This window comes from Colletes gigas, unplaced genomic scaffold, assembly GCF_013123115.1.
Source record: "Colletes gigas isolate AHSC1104 unplaced genomic scaffold, ASM1312311v1 Colletes_gigas_Sc00020, whole genome shotgun sequence".
Taxonomy (NCBI): domain Eukaryota; kingdom Metazoa; phylum Arthropoda; class Insecta; order Hymenoptera; family Colletidae; genus Colletes; species Colletes gigas.
Genome location: NW_025106649.1, coordinates 2246714 through 2267744, shown reverse-complemented (window position 1 = coordinate 2267744; position 21031 = coordinate 2246714). Strand labels below are relative to the sequence as shown.

At 32.4% G+C, this 21031-nt stretch overlaps 1 protein-coding gene across 2 annotated transcripts in view; it reads right to left on the bottom strand.

Annotated features, from left to right (window-relative positions):
• LOC122400774 (aquaporin AQPAn.G-like) overlaps positions 1-21031 on the bottom strand; it is a 92126-nt gene that overhangs the window by 13783 nt on the left and 57312 nt on the right. For both annotated transcript variants that reach the window (XM_043402414.1, XM_043402415.1), the window contains one exon: positions 17422-17615. In XM_043402414.1, coding sequence (XP_043258349.1) covers positions 17422-17615 — 194 coding nt within the window. The remainder of the gene's footprint in view (positions 1-17421; positions 17616-21031) is intronic.

The window sequence follows — 21031 nt, the reverse complement described above, 5'->3', positions numbered from 1 at the left end:
GGCAAGCACTCTCCTAACCTCTAATACATATCATGCACCCACGCAGTCTGCACCCCACTCCTTCCGTACCAACTTACATCTAGTTCCTAACCTAAAAACTAAATATATCCCTATATTCTAAATAAAACCAATCTTTGACATAGACAACATTTACGACTCCTTAAGAACGGTTTCTCGTTCTGTATCCAATAAGATATCGACATACTTACGTAATAACGTTAGCGGAGAAACACGATGAAATAAAGTTTAACGATATTGTTAAGCTCGATCGAATACAATTGCGATCTTGTTCACCTTACGAGCGAATCGTACACATTCCTTAGGTATCGTAGAATCTCGAATTAGTTCGTAGACTTCGTTCCCCAAGGCTCTTATGACCCACAGCCTCCGGACACGTTCGTTGCACGTTCGCGAGTATGATTCTGCTCTCTTTCGTTTAAATGAATTACGGATCTTAGAGGATACATTGTGATGTCGTATGTGTCACGCTTGACTCTCGCTGAAAGTTAATTAATTATAAGCGTCGACGATTGACGAGCAGATGTATCGTTTACGGAGCGTTTAGAACGTAGTTCGAATATGGTAAAGAAATAACAGTTCCACAATATTTTCTTCTAAATCCATTACATCATTAATCTTTGTTATTAACACGTCGACTGAAGCGGCGGTCACTGGTGACCGGCAATCCTACAACGTGTTTTTAACACGCTTACAATAAATGAACTTTAATACATATATATTGCTTAAAAATGGCATTGTCATTAGGAATACTACAAAATAACACGTACGACATTGAACTATTGAATATTTTTATTTGTTGAGTTATAATATGACGAAATATCGAGAATATCCCTAGACAGAGAAAAATTACTATAGAGACATATCGTTTTCTTCTAAAAAATTTTCTTCAAAATTTGTACTATTTGTTAATGCTAACTTGGTTGTATAAAATTATTGTAGCTTCACCCCTTAGCCCTGAGTATATCCTGCTTCGCCTAACTTTGTATGCTTCAGAAATGTGTTACGTTTTATTTATTTTATGTTAATAGTAAATACGTAAACAATGTTATGATATATTATTACGGCGCGTCGAGGTACCAAACGACACGTTGATAAGATAAAAGATCGTATAAAAATTTTTGTGCCCGCGAGCACTGATTTACCAGGCATTATTACGAGAAACAAATTCGAGCTCGTAAAATTCACAGACAATGGCGTTGTCTTGCGCCGCGGCCGCATAATTAGGGTGCACGACTTGCACACGAGCTGCAAGGTTCACGTACGATCGCGCGGGACAATGATCTTTCGCTCGTGGATCACGTTGCACAACGGCTCGAGACAAGGGAGCGGTCTCTCATAGGCCTCCGAAAAGGCCTCCAGCAAGATGACTCTAATATTTGCTGAAGGCTACGCGGTTGTTACGACAGGATCGATTTTATCAGAAATTTCAAGCTGAACAGGGAAATTACAGGGAAACCGTTGCAACAATTTCAACAACGCCGCCATAGAAATTAAAAATGGCGCGTGGGTAACGAGCCCGTTACTAACCTTAAAAAAACAACGTTGGCACTATGTTCGTAGCATCGATATAATCTGTTATTTCGTTCGAAGGATTTAATTATCGAAGTATTCTTTTTAAATTTTTAATCGTACATTTCGCGAGAAACTCGATTCTTGTACGCGAACGAAAATTCACTGTTCGTTGTCCCGATTACGCGTTGCGTACGAGTCTGAAAAAGGTGGAGCGTTATTGAATTCAATAAAAAAGGTATGTTTACACACTGTCACGTCGCGTAAAAAAGAAGGGGGCGCATAATGCGTAACACCTGCAATAAGAGACCCGAGTAACGTCATCACACGTGACGCACCGTGGTGCATCAGATAAGCGATATTGCGATTGCGCAATCGAAAGCGCAAATTCTCCACCTAGCGGACGACTAACGCGACGTACCGTTTGTCGCGTTCGTTAGATCGATCTGCCATTATGCGCGGTCGCGTTCCACGAGACGTGTCGCGATTTCCGTTGGAACAACACCGATAATCTTTTCACGTAATTTCTAAACAATGCTGCACAATAGCCGAGCGTCCCTTTGTTCGAGAAGAGAACGAACGCGCGCAAATTGAGCACGTCTGTTTGGCAAACGTGAAAAGTTAATGCGCGGTTTTCGAACAGGACGTTATTTTTGCACGGAACTTCCTAACCTCTTCGACGTCCGATTTAATTGCACGTAATTTTCCAAACGCGCGCCATTCAATTTTATTATAATTTGTTCGTACACGGCGGTGCTCTTTTTACAGTTTAGGTCGCGGTTGCGCAATGTTGCATCTTCGCCTTTAACGATTCTCCGTTCGTATGCGACAAAATGGCGCATAATGCAGGGCGGGAAACGTGCGATTTGCATTCGAATGATTGGTAACGGCTTCGCGACTTCCTCTCGTTTTTCTCCTCGTTCTTTCTTATCCTCTGTTTCCATTATTTACGACCTTTTTTTATGTTCTCGAAACGTTCGTACGCGGTGGCTCGTTTTGTCGGGAGCCCAAGACAAAATGGAGTTTTTGGAGGTTCTGAAGAAAAGACGAATAAAGAACGTTCTTCGATAGAAATGTACGTTTCTCATTAATTTTCTAAGAGAAAAGACACGTGTTCTTATATCGTAGGAACAAAGAGTATAAAGAAAATAGTAAAAGAGTCTGTTCAATTTGGAAGTATACAGAGTGTCCCATATCCATTTTAAAGATGAATTCTACACAAGGAAACAGTAACAAAAGTTCATATAAACATGTGCTCTATTTATAGTGAATTCTGTGTTGGAATAATTTTCTCGAAAGGTCCAACTATTTTGTATTTTAATTCTGTAAATACTTCCTGTGAACATTAGAGTATTAGGTGTCAGATTATTGAAATACATACAGTGAGTATGGACTTATTATTATAAATAATACCTTGACGACCAGAGAGGGTACAATAGCCAATGGTAGGACGTCTCTAAGCTTGTGTTTAGATGTAAGAAGGCCATTTTCAAACTTAAAAGTGGAGTTAAATGGGACATACCTTTATATGAACTTTTGTTATTATTTTCTTGTTGAAATTTTAATAGAATAATTTAAGTTTTATTATTTTCATTATTAAGAGCAATAAATTAAAATTACACACTTTGATTTAGAATGCTTATCCATCCATTGTGAAATATTTCATTTCATATGAGTTTTATTTTGATTTATCTTTTGTAAATAAGTATGCGTACATTTATATATTATTTCTTCGTCCGTAGTATGTTTACTTCAGGAATTTATGGGAAAGATAAATTGTTTATGAATTTAAAAATGGCCATTATTTTGCTTTTCCCGACTTCGTCTGTTAGATATATTGCGTATAGTTCGTCTGATTTAATACAGCAATACACGTCATTTGAAATAAAATTTATTTCACGTGCATTCGATTGTGAGATGAGTTGTTTATGACTAATTGAAGGTCGTCAAGTTAAGTTAATTATTCTGTACACCGTGCTAAATAATGTATGTAATAGTTAATAATAGTTGTTCAAATTTATGCTGTTTAATGCTCGTGGCGTATTTCATGCATATACAGGGTGAGTCACGCAACTGGAACGGCCCAGTAGCTTCTTTCTCGTTGAAAATCGAGAATAACAATTCTTGTGATTTTACTTTCTTATTAAATGCACTGATGCACCGAAAAAATTGCATTATCTGTTTCATATTGCGTATGACGTTCGAAAGATTAATAGTGCGTAGGATACTTTTTAATATACTCATTTTTATTTTTATTTATTATTTTCTTGTTTTTTACTTGATAGTTCTTGCTTATTATTTTAATGCAGTGAATATTATTATAATTTTATAGATTATATAGAGTGTCTTATTTTAATTAATCGATGTAGGTATTTCGGGAATTACGTTGATAAAATCTGGTAAAAACAACTTTCGGGAGGTTAAAGGATTTCGAGAGGAACGCCTGATTGTGTAAATAGAAAGGTGGGCTGGATGGAACAGTCAAATTCATTTCAAGGCCATTTACATTGTTTTACATGATACATTATATATTTTTTTTCGCCGATCGACAGGACACAGCTGAACAAATCCGTCCATATATCATTTTTTCTAATAAAACTTCTGAAATAATTGTTATTGTGGATGTAACAGTTCTAAAATGTTCCATAAAACAGCTTGAAGATAAGTTCTCAGTAAAACTTTTGCTTTATAAAAGTACCCACGAGAAAAGTGTAAAATTGGAATTGAAAGAACAATTTTAGGTAGTACATTTTAAGATAAGTACAACTATTCTGAATACGTAAATAAGTTCTATTTTCTTTCGTTTAACAGATTTGTGGATCGTACAAGAAAGCAGAATATCGTCGAAATGGGAAATTAATAAACGTTCAGGCTAACGCGAGAAAGGACGATTACGCGAAGGAAAATCTGAATCGAGAACCAACACAGGAAACCATGTACGTCGGGTGTGTAATCGTCGTTCGCGAAATCGATGATACGAGGGATTATAAATACTCATATCCGCGCCGCGAGCTGTCGGAAAGCAAAGTATCAAAAGAGACAGAACAGGAGTCATACTAGTCGATCTGAGGTTCGAGGCGAGTCAGTGGTCTCGAGTAGGTTATTGGAGCCTTCGGGGCAGAATTGCACCATCCGGACAGTTAGACCCCCTTGGGCGAATCACCGGCCTTATTTACCCTTCTACCAAGATGCCGGCGGCTCTCTGAAATCCACCAACGTCACGTGTAAAGGGAATACACGCATGTGCATGCGTGTAAAAGGCGGTGCACACGTGTGATAAAAACGCGTAAAAATGTACTACTTCTTCCTTCGCTTTCTTTTCCTCGGCCGCTGTCTATCACGTTTCTTACGCAGGCTCGAGAAAACGTCTAACGATACGTTTGTCATTTTTCCTCCGATAGGAAACTTTTTTGCAATTAAAAAGAGATTCGAGGTTGTCGCAACTGGAAAAATTATATGTATGCTTGCCCGTTGGTCTTAATAAGCACATTCAACCGCCATTTGCAATTTAAAAATATCAATCGTCGATAGATTGTTACCATTTCAACGATATTCCTTCTAGGTAGAAGGAATAACCTAGGAGAAATATCATATTGTGTAATTATTGATTTAAAATTATCAAGAGCTTATAATTTTATTGAACCGATAGTTTTACCTTATTATGATATTCCTTCTACCTAGAAGGAGATTATTACCAATCCAAGATCTCCATGAGCCGATAGTTCTATCTTATTATGATAGAAAGAAGGATTTTAGATATAAGGAATAATTAGAGGAATAGTAGAAGGAATTATTATGGTATGCCTTCTACTTAGAAGGAATATCATAATAAGGTGAAACTATTGATTCAACAAAATAATCAAGATTTTATATTTTATTGAGGCAATAGTTCCACATTATGGTATTGCTTCCAGGTTATTACTATCTACTTATAAGGAGCATTATAATGATTCTACCTTATTGTTTCTACGTAGAAAAAATATCATAATAATTCTAGGTTATTCCTTTTACCTAGAAAGAATATGATAATAATTCCTTCTACCTAGAATTCTTCTATCTATCATAATAATCACCTTATGATATTCCTTCTAGGCTATTATTATCGATCTAGGTAGAATTACTATTCACCTAGAAGAGATATAATAATTCTAGGTTATTCTTTGTATTTAGGAATATCATGATTGTAGGTTATTCCTTCTACCTAGAAAGAATATGATAATAATTCCTTCTACCTAGAATTCTTCCATCTATCATAATAATCACCTTACGATACTCCTTCTAGGCTATTATTATCGATCTAGGTAGAATTACTATTCACCTAGAAGAGATATCATAATAATTCTAGGTTATTCCTTGTATCTAGAAATATCATGATTGTAGGTTATTCCTTCTACCTAGATAGAATATGATAATAATTCCTTCTACCTAGAATTCTTCTATCTATCATAATAATCACCTTACGATATTCCTTCTAGGCTATTATTATCGATCTAGGTAGAATTACTATTCACCTAGAAGAGATATCATAATAATTCTAGGTTATTCCTTGTATCTAGAAATATCATGATTGTAGGTTATTCCTTCTACCTAGATAGAATATGATAATAATTCCTTCTACCTAGAATTCTTCTATCTATCATAATAATCACCTTACGATATTCCTTCTAGGCTATTATTATCGATCTAGGCAGAATTACTATTTACCTAGAAGAGATATCATAATAATTCTAGTTTATTCTTTGTATCTAGAAATATCATGATTGTAGGTTATTCCTTCTACCTAGAAAGAGTATTATAATAATTCTAGGTCATTCCTTCTACCTAGGACTATCATAATAATTTCTTCTACTATTCCTTTCATCTAGAAGGAATATCATAATAAGGTGGAACCTGTTCATCATTTTATCAGTGCAATAAAATTATCGAGATCCTGGGAACGATAGTAGTTTGTCGACGATTAACATTTTCGGATAGATTGTAAACCAACCGTATTCGTTGAACATCACGCTTCCCATCTTACTCAGTTAACTGTGTACTTTTGTACTTACTGTGTACATTTGTGCTCCTTTGTTTTTCGTTTGGCGAATTAAGTCGTGAAACGAAAAAAGGAATAATAATATTTGGGGAGCATGGTAGGCGAACAGGAAACTCCCACCCGAAATTAAAAAGAGTATGCTGCAGTGGGCCGTTGCGTTGTCTTGTAAGAACAGAGGACTTGTTCGACGTCTTATTTATGTTATTTATGTGCGTTTCGGTGCCGCTTTCGTTGCATTTCGAACGGGTTTGCGAAGCAAACCAAAGCGAATTTTCACTTTTATAGACACCGTGTTCAACACATTCCGAATGGCGTACGAGACTTCGTAGCTTAATTAACGAGCATCGTATTGGGCCTAAACGAATTACGAAAATGTCGATCCGTGACATTTTGTCGTCCAAAGTAAAGAAAAATAAAAACAATAAAATTCGAGTTTTTCATATACCTTGGGTTAAAAATTAAATTGTAACAGAGTCCTTTTTCTTTCTCTAATCTATGACGGATAACTAATAATTGTAACACCGAATGGAATATTGTTTGTTATCGAATAATCGAATTCTGCGGAAATGTCAAAATTTCGTACGGTTGGTGCATAAATTTCTTAATTAATTTATAGCAGTTATTTATACCCCGTTCATTTATCAAGCCACTCCTAAAGTACTGGAATTAATATTTTCTCTTTCTTGTCGGACCGTTCACTTCCATTTAACCGCGAATGTACAACATGCAGCTAAAGGTAAACGCAGCCAAATAAATATCTACTATGTATGTAGCCAAAGTGAGGCAACCCGGGGCAGAGATACATCGATCTCAGGACACATCGCGGTGGCCGCTTGTTCATTCCGTACTCGTCCCTACGCAATGAAAAGCAGAGAATAAAGGGAGAGAAAGAGACAGAGTTCATTCACTCCGAAGTCTCTCGTTCACCGCAACTTGTTGGTTATCTTCGAATTACAGTGACTACATACATATTTCAAAATGATATTGTGCCACGAAGAAAGTACATATTAAAGAAAAAACAAATTTTTTAATTTATAAAGTCCGGATTATATTCGATTTATCGAGCCAAACAGATTTAAAGAAGTCTTTAATTCGTTTAACGAATGGAGGACCCCGATTGTACCACTTTGATTCTAGCAATATTTAATAGGTACGTGTGGAATATTAGAACTGATTAAAAATTGATATCAAAGATGGAAACAATTCTTGTCTAGATAAAAGTTTCGAATAACGAGCCGAAAAATCAGTAACAGTTTTATTCGATTAAACAAACGAATGATAGAATGAAATATTTCAGAACTTTATTTAATTTGTTATCGCGAATTTTTACAAAATTTGTCTCGTCTCTGTTACAGACGCTCCACGTTTCTATGAACAATTGTCGGCCAACTTCCCGCTACGGAGCTAAAGAAATTAATTCTGAAGGTTGAACGTAGCAGAAAATAAATCTGGACGTGATTCATGAATTTCGATGAAGTTAAAAAATAAGTACCACGACAAACCTCGGATCAACGTAGCAACCGATTGTCCAGAAACAAAATTATCGAACTTCATACTTTATGACGTCGGTTCGACTTCAGAGAGAATCGATTACAGTAAATCGAAGTTGCACGCGACCGATCGATTTATGTTATTTGCAATTGACGCCACCGATAAAACGTGATTTATAACGCGGCGATAAATCCTAATAATAGCGAATAATTTATCAATATTCTCTGTTATTCGGATTCGATAACTGTTATTGAAGAAATTACAGAAACATTAATATTCTGCCGGCATAGAATTAATATCGATTAGTGCGTTAGAGGATACAAAGTTCCACGTGTTCGTGGTAATTCAATGCCAAAAGAAATAAGAATTAATTATACAAAACAGCGTTACATCAACGTGTATCTAAATTTACCCTCTTTCTTGAACGAACTATTACTCATTCATTGTGCAATATATGGTTACGCGAACCAGTTACGTCCTAAATTCTCATAATGACAGATCTCGACGTCAGTCATTCAGATTCACGTTTACTCGATCCGTCTTGGCCCTGAATGATCGTTGTTTTTTTTTACAAATATTAATGAACGCGCAGTAGCACGCTCGTTCGTGTTACAATCGTGCTAGATCGTTTATAGTAGCGATAGGAATAATATCCAATGATTACTATCGATAGTATCATTAGTAACACAAACAATGATTTTCACACTGGGTTTGAAGAACAAAAACTAATTTATATTTTTCTTATTTATCATTTATCAAGGTTCGAACGTTATTAACCAGTTCTTTGATTGATTTCACTACGTAGCAAGCTAATGAGAAATTCTGCTTCCTAGGAACAATCTCTAGAAAGAAAGTAACTTTTTATTCAATGTAGAATGATATACTTCAACGGTTGTTAAACTTTTGCGATCGATATATTAATGTATTGATAAAAAGAGGCATTTATCCACGACTTGTTACACTCAAAATTTTCTATAATATAGAATAGTTATAATAGCAATTACAAAATATGAAATAAGTTTAAAATAAGTTAAAGAATAACAGAATATAGAGTAGGTTCAAAATAAGCAATATAAAAGCTATAATAGGAATTATAAAATATAGGTTAGATTCAAAATAAGCAATATAAAAGCTATAATAGGAATTACAGAATATAGAATAGTTTCGAAATAATCAAAATAGAAGCTACAATGGAGATTACAAAATATCGAGCAGGTTCAAAATAAGCAATATAAGAGCTATAATAGGAATTACAGAATATAGGTTAGATTCAAAATAAGCAATATAGAAGCTATAATAGGAACTACAAAAAATAGAGTAGGTTCAAAATAATCAATATAAAAGCTATAATAGGAATTTCAGAATATACAATAGTTTCGAAATAATCAAAATAGAAGCTACAATAGGAATTACAAAATATTGAGCAGGTTCAAAATAAGCAATATAAGAGCTATAATAGGAATTACAGAATATAGGTTAGATTCAAAATAAGCAATATAGAAGCTATAATAGGAACTACAAAAAATAGAGTAGGTTCAAAATAATCAATATAAAAGCTATAATAGGAATTTCAGAATATAGAATAGTTTCGAAATAATCAAAATAGAAGCTACAATGGGGATTACAAAATATCGAGCAGGTTCAAAATAAGCAATATAAGAGCTATAATAGGAATTACAGAATATAGGTTAGATTCAAAATAAGCAATATAGAAGCTATAATAGGAACTACAAAAAATAGAGTAGGTTCAAAATAATCAATATAAAAGCTATAATAGGAATTTCAGAATATAGAATAGTTTTGAAATAATCAAAATAGAAGCTACAATAGGAATTACAAAATATCGAGCAGGTACAAAATAATCAATCTAAATGCTATAGTATGAATTACAAAATATAAAATAGGTTCAAAATAAGCAATATAAGAGCTATAATAGGAATTATAAAATATAGAGTAGGTTCAAAATAAGCAATATAAAAGCTATAATAGGAACTACAAAATATAGAGTAGGTTCAAAATAATCAATATAGAAGCTATAATAGGAATTACAAAATATAGAATAGTTTCGAAATAATCAAAATAGAAGCTACAATAGGAATTACAAAATATAGAGTAGGTTCAAAATAAACAATATAAAAGCTATAATAGGAACTACAAAATATAGAATAGGTTCAAAATAATCAATATAAAAGCTATAATAGGAATTACAGAATATAGAATAGTTTCGAAATAATCAAAATAGAAGCTACAATAGGAATTACAAAATATCGAGCAGGTTCAAAATAATCAATCTAAATGCTATAGTATGAATTACAAAATATAAAATAGGTTCAAAATAAGCAATATAAGAGCTATAATAGGAATTATAAAATATAGAGTAGGTTCAAAATAAGCAATATAAGAGCTATAATAGGAATTACAAAATATAGTAGAGGTTCGTTTCTGTATAACTTAACGCTATAGCTAACACATAGGTAGACGTTTTTAGAATATAGCTGAAGTACGAAAGAAAATTTTGAACGTAGAAAAATGGGCTTAATTTAAAGATTTCTTTAAAGCAACGCAATTTATGTATGTAATACTTCACTTGTATCATTTTAAACCCACCACTTATCTCCTCTTATGTTTTCTTTTCAAGAGAGGGGGGCGCCTTTCAAAAAGTTTGGAAACCACTGACATATACAGTGAGACCCCTTTTAACGCTGCTTCTTTATAACTCGCCTTTTGCGTTGAGCACGAAATACACGCGTTCAGTTATTAAATGCATGTAGCTATAACCGTGTATTACGCAAAAAGCGCTTCTTTCATGTAGCCGACAGAGTGAACGATTAGTGGCGATAGTCTTCTCTTCAAAACCGATTTGTCGGGGGACGCATCAATCTGCGACAGTGACCTTCTAGATGTGATCACATGCCTCTAATAGATGCTTCATTTTTCCTTTGCTTAATCTCTATAATACTTCTCAAATTTCTCCTTTTGAGCAAAAATCTTCGCGAACGAAACATAAAAAAAGAAAATAGTAAATATTAATATTTTTTTAAGTTTGTTATTTCACACTATAGAGGCATCTCTATTGGCGATTCTCTCTTTTGAAGTCAATCGAATACCTAGGTTTTAAGATTATCATAGAGTCGAACTCATTTTTTTCATGATACTTTGGAATTTTTTGGTGGAAAAGATAAAATATTTTTTTATCAAATTATACGAATACGTATATCTAGATCTACGATTTGAAGAACGTCTACAATTTTTTTTGTATAAAAATATTCGATATTTTAGAAGTTACGGTAACCTTAGCAAAGGTCCTTCAAAAAGAGATGCCTCCATCGTTTTGCTCATAAAAAATAGAAAAATCAAAAAACATATTGGAACTAGAACTAGAATAATAAAGAGATATTAAAAAGTGAACATTTGGCTACACTTTAGATTGAAACAATTTGTTCTCCATGTTTTTCCCTTCAAATTTTCAGATATCCAGTCGAGTAAATTTTTCACAATTTTTATTTGAAATTACTTCGCTAGTCCCAGTGTTAATTACTCTGGTACTGAATTGTTTGAGCGTCGTGGATAGCTAATCGTGTCGGCCCCATCGCTACTCGTCGCTCCTTTCTACTTTGAGCTTCGATGAAAAAGCAACGTGACGTTCCGCCGATGTCGGCGAAATGAAAGAAGTCGAACGGCGACCTGACCGTAATTGCTTAACGAGGTGTAGGTAGGTCCAGCACGTGGGAGGCGGACTGGTCCACGAAATCGGCAATTCGCCCAACTCGGACTGCTTTCTGCCACGTTTAGCAACTAGACTGCCTGTCGCTGGCCGACGATCGTCACTGGAAGCCGTGCTCAACGAACTAGCGATGGGACTGACACGTTCGATCGATTTTTTTTTTTTAAGGGGTAAGACCACTGTAAAAATCTGAAATAAAGCGTTTCTTTGTGATTTTTTTTTTTGATAAATGTAAGAGTAAGAGGATAATAATATTCAAGAATGTTATTAACCATGTCGTTAAGTGTTAAAAAAAAAATATTTATTCAAAATTAGTTGAATAAGAGCCATTGTTGCGAGGCCTGTTTTGTATCTAGAAAAAAACAACTAATTTTCTCTTAATCTAGATGAGTATAGCTACAGAAACACGTAGGGGATTTTTGAAACATTAATTTTTATGAGATTGGCGAGCATTTGAAGTAGAAAGTTCAATTTTGTACAAAACGTCAGTAAATAATGTTAAAATTAACTTATCGAAGATCCCTTACGTATTTCTCTAGCTATACTTATGTAGATTAAGAGAAAATTTTTTGTTTTTTTTCCAGATACAAATTTGGGTCAATTACAAATTCAAAACACGCCTCGTGAGAATGGCTCCAGCGTCGTCATTTTGCACTATTTTTTTAAAAATATTTTTTTTTGTAACACTTAACGACATGGCTAATAATATTCTTGAATATTATTGTCCTCTTACTTTTCCATCCATTCAAAAAAAAAATCGCAAAAAAACGCTTTATTTTAGACTTTTACAGTGGTCTTACCCCTCAAAATTTAAAAATTTTTTGTGAGACCAAAACTTTGATTTTGGACCATCGTGAACTACGTATATTAGAAATTGTCTTAGTAATTATTTTCGTAAATTGAAATTTATGAATCTTATTCAAAATTTTATTTAACGTTTCAGCTTGAGAATTAATTGTTTGAATTCCAAAGTGTTAAAGTCTTAAGGGATGTGATATTTTAGAATCTTAAAAAATTGTAAAATTCAAACAGAAAAATTGTAGTTGCTACGTAAATTGATAAATTTACGTAAATGTTTATTACTCAGAACATTATTATTGTGTCGATATCTACAAATTAATTTCAAGTGTAACATCACGTTTTATTCAAACTGTTAGCAACGTTATAGTTGCTAAATTGATAAATAGGTAGCAAATTACTGTTTACATCGAGAGGAAAATTTTTGTTAACGAAATAAGATTCTCATCGTTATTAACGAATGTTTGTTAGAAGACTGTCGCGTCGAACGATCTCTTACTATTTATACACTGTTTCTTTCGACTCCAGTAAAAAAGTGACCGCCCCTTTCGACCCATCAAGAGACTTGCAACAGATACGTAAAATTTATTTCGGGATTGTTTTTGTTGGTACCGAGATTGATGAAACTTGCGAAATTTGACAATGAGTAGCGTGGAAGATAATGTTCCAAAGGAGAATATAGGTCAGGATTAAACTTTACTTCGGTCAAATGGCACGCATCACGATAAAATTTTGCACGTTCGGTTATTAACACTTGGTACTTAAACTTTGCCGCGCGTCGGGTTGGTAAGCGAGTTTTGATTTATTTCTGTATTACGTTCCACGCGTAATAATTGCGTGACACTTCAGTGAAAAATGATGAATTGCAATATAATAACAATATGGATGGTAATCGTATATGTGCTTTACTTGTAAGACAGTTCTTTTTATAAAGTATGGTTTATTCAAAACTGTTAGAAAAAGTGTGGCAGCGTGGTCGTACAAATTGATAAATTTAGATTTAGAATTGTTACTTCTGCATCAAATTATTTTAAAAATTCTTTTCAAACGGTTTGAAACTTATTACAATTATTGTGTCGATATTTATTATTTATATAGAGTTTAATATTATGATTTTCTCAAATCAGTTAAAACTGTAGCAGTGTGGTTGTACAAATTGATAAATTTAGGTTTCTAATTGATAGTTCTGCCTCAAACTATTTTAAATATTGTCTTCAAACAGTTTGAAACATATTATAATTATTGTGTCCATAGCTACAATTTATATCAAGTTTAATATTATGTCTTACTCAAAACAGTTAGAAAAATTGTAGCTGCTAAATAGATCAATAAATTTTGATTTAAAATTGATGCTCCTGAATTGAACTATTTTAAATATTATCTTCAAACAGTTTGAAACAGATTATAATTATTGTGTCCATATCTACAATTTATATCAAGTTTAATATTATGTTCTACTCAAAACAGTTAGAAAAATTGTAGCTGCTAAATAGATCAATAAATTTTGATTTAAAATTGATGCTCCTGCATTGAACTATTTTAAATATTATCTTCAAACGGTTTGAAATTTGTTACAATTATTGTGTCCATATCTACAATTTATATCAAGTTTAATATTATGCTTTATTTAAAACAGTTATAAAAATTGTAGCTGCTAAATAGATTAATAAATTTTGATTTAAAATTGATGCTCCTGCATTGAATTATTTTAAATATTATCTTCAAACGGTTTGAAATTTGTTACAATTATTGTGTCCATATCTACAATTTATATCAAGTTTAATATTATGTTTTACTCAAAACAGTTAGAAAAATTGTAGCTGTTAAATAGATTAATAAATTTTAATTAAAAATTGATGCTCCTGCATTGAAGTATTTTAAATATTGTCTACAAACGACTTAAAACTTATTACAATTATCGTATCTATACCTGTCATTTATATAAAGTTCAATATCCGTTTAAATTCACAGTTAATTAAGAATAAAAGAGGAATTTATTTAAGTAGGGATTTCATTTACAATTTCAAGTGTAAGTTTAATCCTACTGTTGCTTGCAATTTGTTGTCCAATGTAATTATCAGTAATCGATCCAGTGTAATCGTTAGTAATTGATGCGTCCATAAATATGTATAATAAAAAGAAGAAAACATAACGATACGGACGAGTGAACGAACGATAGTGAGAGTAGTGGAAGCAGTCTGTTCGTGAAACTTCCCTTGACACGGCAGTTTAGTAAGGTGAATGGAATCCCCTCTTCCCTCCAGTCACTGTCCTCGCCAGAGTATTGGTGGCACACAATTCTTATAGGACGATGCGAGTCCCTCGATTACTTTTACTCATTCAATGAAATCAGATAAACGCGAGGTGGTAAACGATTTATCACGCACTTAACACGCACCTGAACACGAGAACGCGAACCGCTTACCAAAAATTCAGTAAATAGTTCAAAATAAATAAAATTTATTTCGTAGCATTGATAACATTCTATGGAATTTTAGTAAATACGTATTTAAGTTGTTTATTTTGTGTCAACGATGACATCGTGTCTTTGGACACGAGAGTTAGATAAAATTTTATTTAAAAAAATATACTGTGGTTATTTTTGACTATTTCATATTTGGGATAAATATAAAAATAATCGAGGATATCTCAAGGATCTCACTCAGGACTTTTACCGATTAATTAATTCATCAACGATATTCCGCGCGTGTTCGTTTGTAATATATTTCTTCTTTATGCCGACGTATCTGAAAGTCTTTTGCAACATAGTTAGCAGCGATGATGAGCTATTACTAATCGATGATTTATGCATACTAAACGGATGGTGTATTATTAACGATCTGCAACTTAATTTTTCCAAGTATCATATTACTTTTCTATAAGAGGGAGTAACATAAATCACAATTATGTTCTCGACTCTGTACCACTAATTAGTGTAAATACTACAAAAATTATTCGTTTCATTACCATTGCTGTAATATAATAGGGAAAGTTCTTAATTTTATTATACGTATTTGTTGTCACATTAGAAACTTCTTCACTTATGTGGTTCAATTATGTGGTGTCCTTACGTCTTCATTATAATCGATCGTTTCTTCTCAGTTTCATTTTCTTTTAAACTATATAGTTGTAATTTAGTTATCATAAGTACAGTTTTAATATTTTCGACTCATAAAGTATTTAAAAATAATAATATATAAGAATTTGTTTGATTGATATTAAACTTTATAGTATATTAACTTGCAAACAACTTCCAAGGCACACATTTTTAAGATCAATTTGAACTACTAACAATAGCATTAATTTATAAATTGATGTACTATTAATTTGAATACATCTGAAACTTTGCATATGTTTAAGAAAAATCAAACGATTATATTTTTATAATTGACTTATAAGCCAATAAATAAATAAATAACTTATAAGTTATAAATGTTTCAGTCGAAAACGTTAAAAGTGTGGTTACATTGACTACATTATAAATGTATAAATTAAACAAATTTTTTTTGTACCAATTAGGATGAAAACATACGACTGGGTGTTCGTATGTCGGTTATGTGTCATAACTATAATGCTCGATGCCTGCAGCTATGATTAATAACTCTGAAGAGAACGCATAATCATAACTGACTTATTATTCTCGTACGCATTAATTAATTAATTACCATGTTGCATGTCGTGATATTTTGCACAAAAGTAAGTTCTATACGCTAATTAGAAACCTTAGACCTGCCTCGTTATTTTATATCGAACACTATAGTACGTTATTAGGTATATATCTCATCAGCCAGTTATATGTAATTATATGTAGTAATTTTATCTACAACTCTTTTAAATTATTTGTTATTAACACTATTTGTTCTGATTTGGTTATATTATTGTATTACAACCTCTATCCCTTGGCTTTTTTATACTACGTTGCTTTATTTTATGTATTTTTAACATAACTTTTACATACTTTTTCTGTATATTTTTTCTTTTATATTCGTTTCTTTTCATTTCTTATTTTGTTCTCACTATTTCGAACGACTACTGTTTATATTAGTGAAAAATAATGTTTTATTGATATTTGTCCCTAATAAACAGGAAAGGCATTCACTATAAGTCATTTTTACTTCAAACGAAAATGAAAATTTTACAATAAAGACAGTTTATATTTGATTAGTTCTTTCGTACAAGACTTCAATTAAAGGCCTAATGATTATGCTACCTTAGTACAGTAAGAATACTGCAGCCATTAAAAATCTTATTTCGCTCAGCAGAACTGACTTTAAATTATAAACAAAAAGACGTGAATATAATTTTTGCTTAATTCTTATAATATAAATACATATCAAATTATTGAATAGAATTTTCAATATACTAAATTCACTAATTTTATTATTACTAAATAATAGAAAAAATTTATTTTTAATTAAATATTGCGGTTGAAAATATTTAATATTGTATAAATTTTCCATTGTAAAAAATTCTTATCAGAATCAGAGAAATTGGCAGCTTCTCGTAGGAAACTATTAATTCGTATTTATCGTGCCTAAAATTGTTCAACGTTTCTAAAAAATAACAAAGATAATTTTGGTAAAAAATTATTAATTTGTATTTATCGCGGGACAAAGTCCTTTTTAATGTTTTTGAAAATAACAGAGATAACGAGACGAACTATTCTATTGTTCGACCAAATAGACTATATTATTACAAGTTTATTTTAAACTGAAAATATGTATTCTATTAAAAAAATTGTAATTCAATTTAAAATGTTTCTTTTACATTGAAAAAATTTAATTTATATATTGAAAATTTTATTTCTAATTTTTGAAAAATTATTTATGTTCGAAAGACTCACGTGCGCCAGACTCGCGACAGCTAGTCCAAAGGTGAACGCGATGTGCACGACGGTGGGTGGATGATTGTCGTTCCACGTGATGCACGATGCACAACCGATCAAAACTAAAAGAAACGTTCCCAAAGCTTCAGCGAACATCATGACCAGGAACTCGATCTTCGTCACCTCTTCGATGCCCACGAAGTCCTTCGCACCTGAGCAAAACAGTGAAATCAAATCGACATTATTACTTAAACTATCAAAATAAAATTACTAAATCTGAATTTAAAAATATTAAAAGTCAATGCATACAAATAATCAAACAACTTAGACAAACGAGATTTACGAGTAAATATATTTTAAATTGTTAGTTAACCGTTATTATCACTCAATGGTATCAAAACCGAGTCAATTGCTAGAACGAAGTATAAAAATTCGGATAATTTGAAAAACATTTGACTATTAACCTATTATAAACTTATTACTTACAGATTTTTATTAAATTGTTTAACGTATTTTTAACTTGTCTAACTCGAACAGAAGGGTGTCCTGACACCCTTACTTTCCATTTATTGCGTTTGTGGATAGTTTGCAGGCAATGGCGGCTGAGAGTAAGGTGTTGCGATATTCTTTTCGGCGACGTAAAAGTCCGAGTGACACGCGGATACAAAAGAAATGGGACACCGTGGTTCGACAGCGTCAAAGAGTCGACGAGACTTTTGAAAATGCATATCTCGGTCGTCTTTAGTTTCAGCGAAGAGGCTCGTTTTGTTGGTGCATCAATCACCGAAACGCGATGATAATTCTTAATTAAATGTACCGATGTTTTTGTACTCTTTCCGTTTCCCTTTTTGTACTGATTATGCAACAGAAGTCAATGAGTAGTATGACGCAAAAACGAGACATCGTGTAAATAGAATGCACGGATGCAACGTTGTTATTTCCATCGAAATCCTTCTCGAATGTTTGGACAATTGTTAAATACAAAGAGAGACAATATGGCGGGTATCGCGTAAAATAGTGTTTTTCAAAGGAGTTTCGATGGGGAAAAATAAACATAAACTACATTTTTTTGTATTAACATATTCTCTGTCACATTTATGGAAAAATTATAATTAAATAAGAATTTTACTCTTCCAAGATTAGTGTTTGATGAAATTTTGCATCTCCTCTTAGTTTAAAGTTTTATTAAAATTGCCAATTTTTTTTTTTTTTTATCCGATGTACGTTTATTTTTATCTAATGGATGAGTCTGGTCGCTCTAAATAATGACGAATAAATATGCGAATAATAGGTAGATTGTTCGTCCAACTTTGTTCGGTAATACAATCAATCTTCTTGTCAGTAATTTCTCTAACGATCATCGTGGTAAGAAAATACATGTTTTGAGGTTAAATTAGAAAAGCTACGAGCAAGAAGATTATTCGTATTATCAAATAAAATTGGATGAATAGTCCTATTGTTCGTATATTTATATTTATTTACATTACAAAATATTGTCCATGATTCGCATGAATATCGTTTTTAACTCTAATTCTACCCAAATGTAACGTATACTACACTAAGTTTGAATAACTGTAGTTTGTTAATTTATATATTAATGACATTTCATTCATAAACTAACCTCGATTTGCGTTTCATTCGTACATTAGAATCCATTAATAAACCTTTTAGAATTAACATTCAGATGTCCAAAGTCGCGGGTAAAAGCTAGTTGAGTGGATCTCAAAATAAAATTTGTATTCGTTAATCACGAATAATATTTCCTCTGATCGAAAGTGAGGTTAGAGTCGAATAACGAATTTTAATTCGTGTCACATATATGGATGACATGAATTTTCACTAAGGAACTAGAAAAATAAGTTCCATGACAAATTCTGGCTAGTTTCTAATTGCCTAAAAGTAAAGTTTCGTTTTCGTGGACAATTTTAAGGGGCTGTTAGTCAAGGTGTTAAGGTAACGTCAAGCAATACGTATAGTTTAGTTAGCCCTAACCTCATTTTGTTAAGGAGTTAAATACATTCTCAAAATTAGATGTTAAAGAATATAAATCTAGATAGGACTCTTGAATATTAACGAGGTTATAAAAATAAGTTCTACGACAAATTGTGGCTAGTTTTCAATTTAAAAGCAAAGTTTCGTTTTCGTGGACAATTTGAGGGGTTTGATTCGCCAGTGAACGTGTTAAAGTAACGTTAAGCAGTACGTATAGTTTGATTAACTCTAACCTCAATTAGACTCGCGTCACAAAGTCGTGTAACAAGTCTCGATTTCATCTCGACTTCGATCTTCGATAGTTGTTATTGAATGAGAAAAGAAAGATCGATCCCGGTTTAAGGAGAATGCAGCACAATCAGTATGTAGAATGCGAATAGTGTCGAGTAATTGTTACACAGTTGCAGACCTCGCGAAGGCTGATTAAAACGTCTGACACAGTACGACTCGCGATTCCTTGTAGGACTCATCCTTCTTTCTTTGGTATAGCGCGCTTTTTCGAACGCGAAACGTCCGATAAAAAGGCACCTGTTGATGCGTAATCGAAACTAGGAATTGTTTTGTCGGGTTTGGCCATCTGTGCAAACGGTTTTGCTGCCTAGCTTCGTTTACTACGACTCATGCACCGTGAAGAGACAGCAATTTTTCCAGTATATGTAATTCATTATCGAACCAACAGCTCGAAACGGAGATATCGCCGACGTGCGTGTTTAGCATTGAAATAGTTCATGATTTCTAACAAATAGTCAGGCTTTAGAATCGTTTGTCTGATTCTGATGAAAATGTAGACCGAGTCATACATTCTTTTTCAGCCCAGAATAATTGTCACGTTACAACAATCTAACCTTTACTCGATTCGAGTCTTTATAATCAATTGATATTTATTATATGCTACAAAATTTATATTCTTTTCTATACACATTTAAATATAGAATTTAGTTAATAGAATTAATGGATCTATACGTTAAATTACTATTGTGGCTAAAAATCTTATTTGATACAGTAAGTTCTATGATATTTTAATAGAAGTAACTGGCTACTTGAATGCAATTTTGTGACGCCATTTTAAATAAAATTAAAGTTGTCATATTATATTACAAATATTATTAACCCTGTCCAATTCGATTTAAGGTTTATTTATAGCAACACAAGACTAATTAACGAAACAAACGTAGAAGTTAAAAATTACAAATATTTATAAATTTCTCTGGGAGAAAGAACGATCTTCATATTATTTAAAATAGTGTCACAAAATTGCATTTAAGTAGCCAGTTACTGCTATTAAAATTAATCCTTGGAGTGCAAAGGGTGAATATATTATTTCTCGATTCCCATTGTAACAAACGTATTTACTGTTGATTTTACAAAATTCTACATTTCATTGAACATTACAAAATGTAATTATGTATAAATGTAAAATAAATACTGTTGTGTTATTTTAGAAAATATTTTCTGCTAACGTGTTCTTTATCATTCTGAGCCATAAATGCATGACACTTGGTGTAGTAATTATACTACGTAGGTATTTAATTCCGTATCGCGGTAATCCATTAAGTATCACCATCATTTAGAGAAAATGCGGAAAAACATATTCTTGCGGATATCAAAATTAATTTCAACGTTATGTGATTTTTAA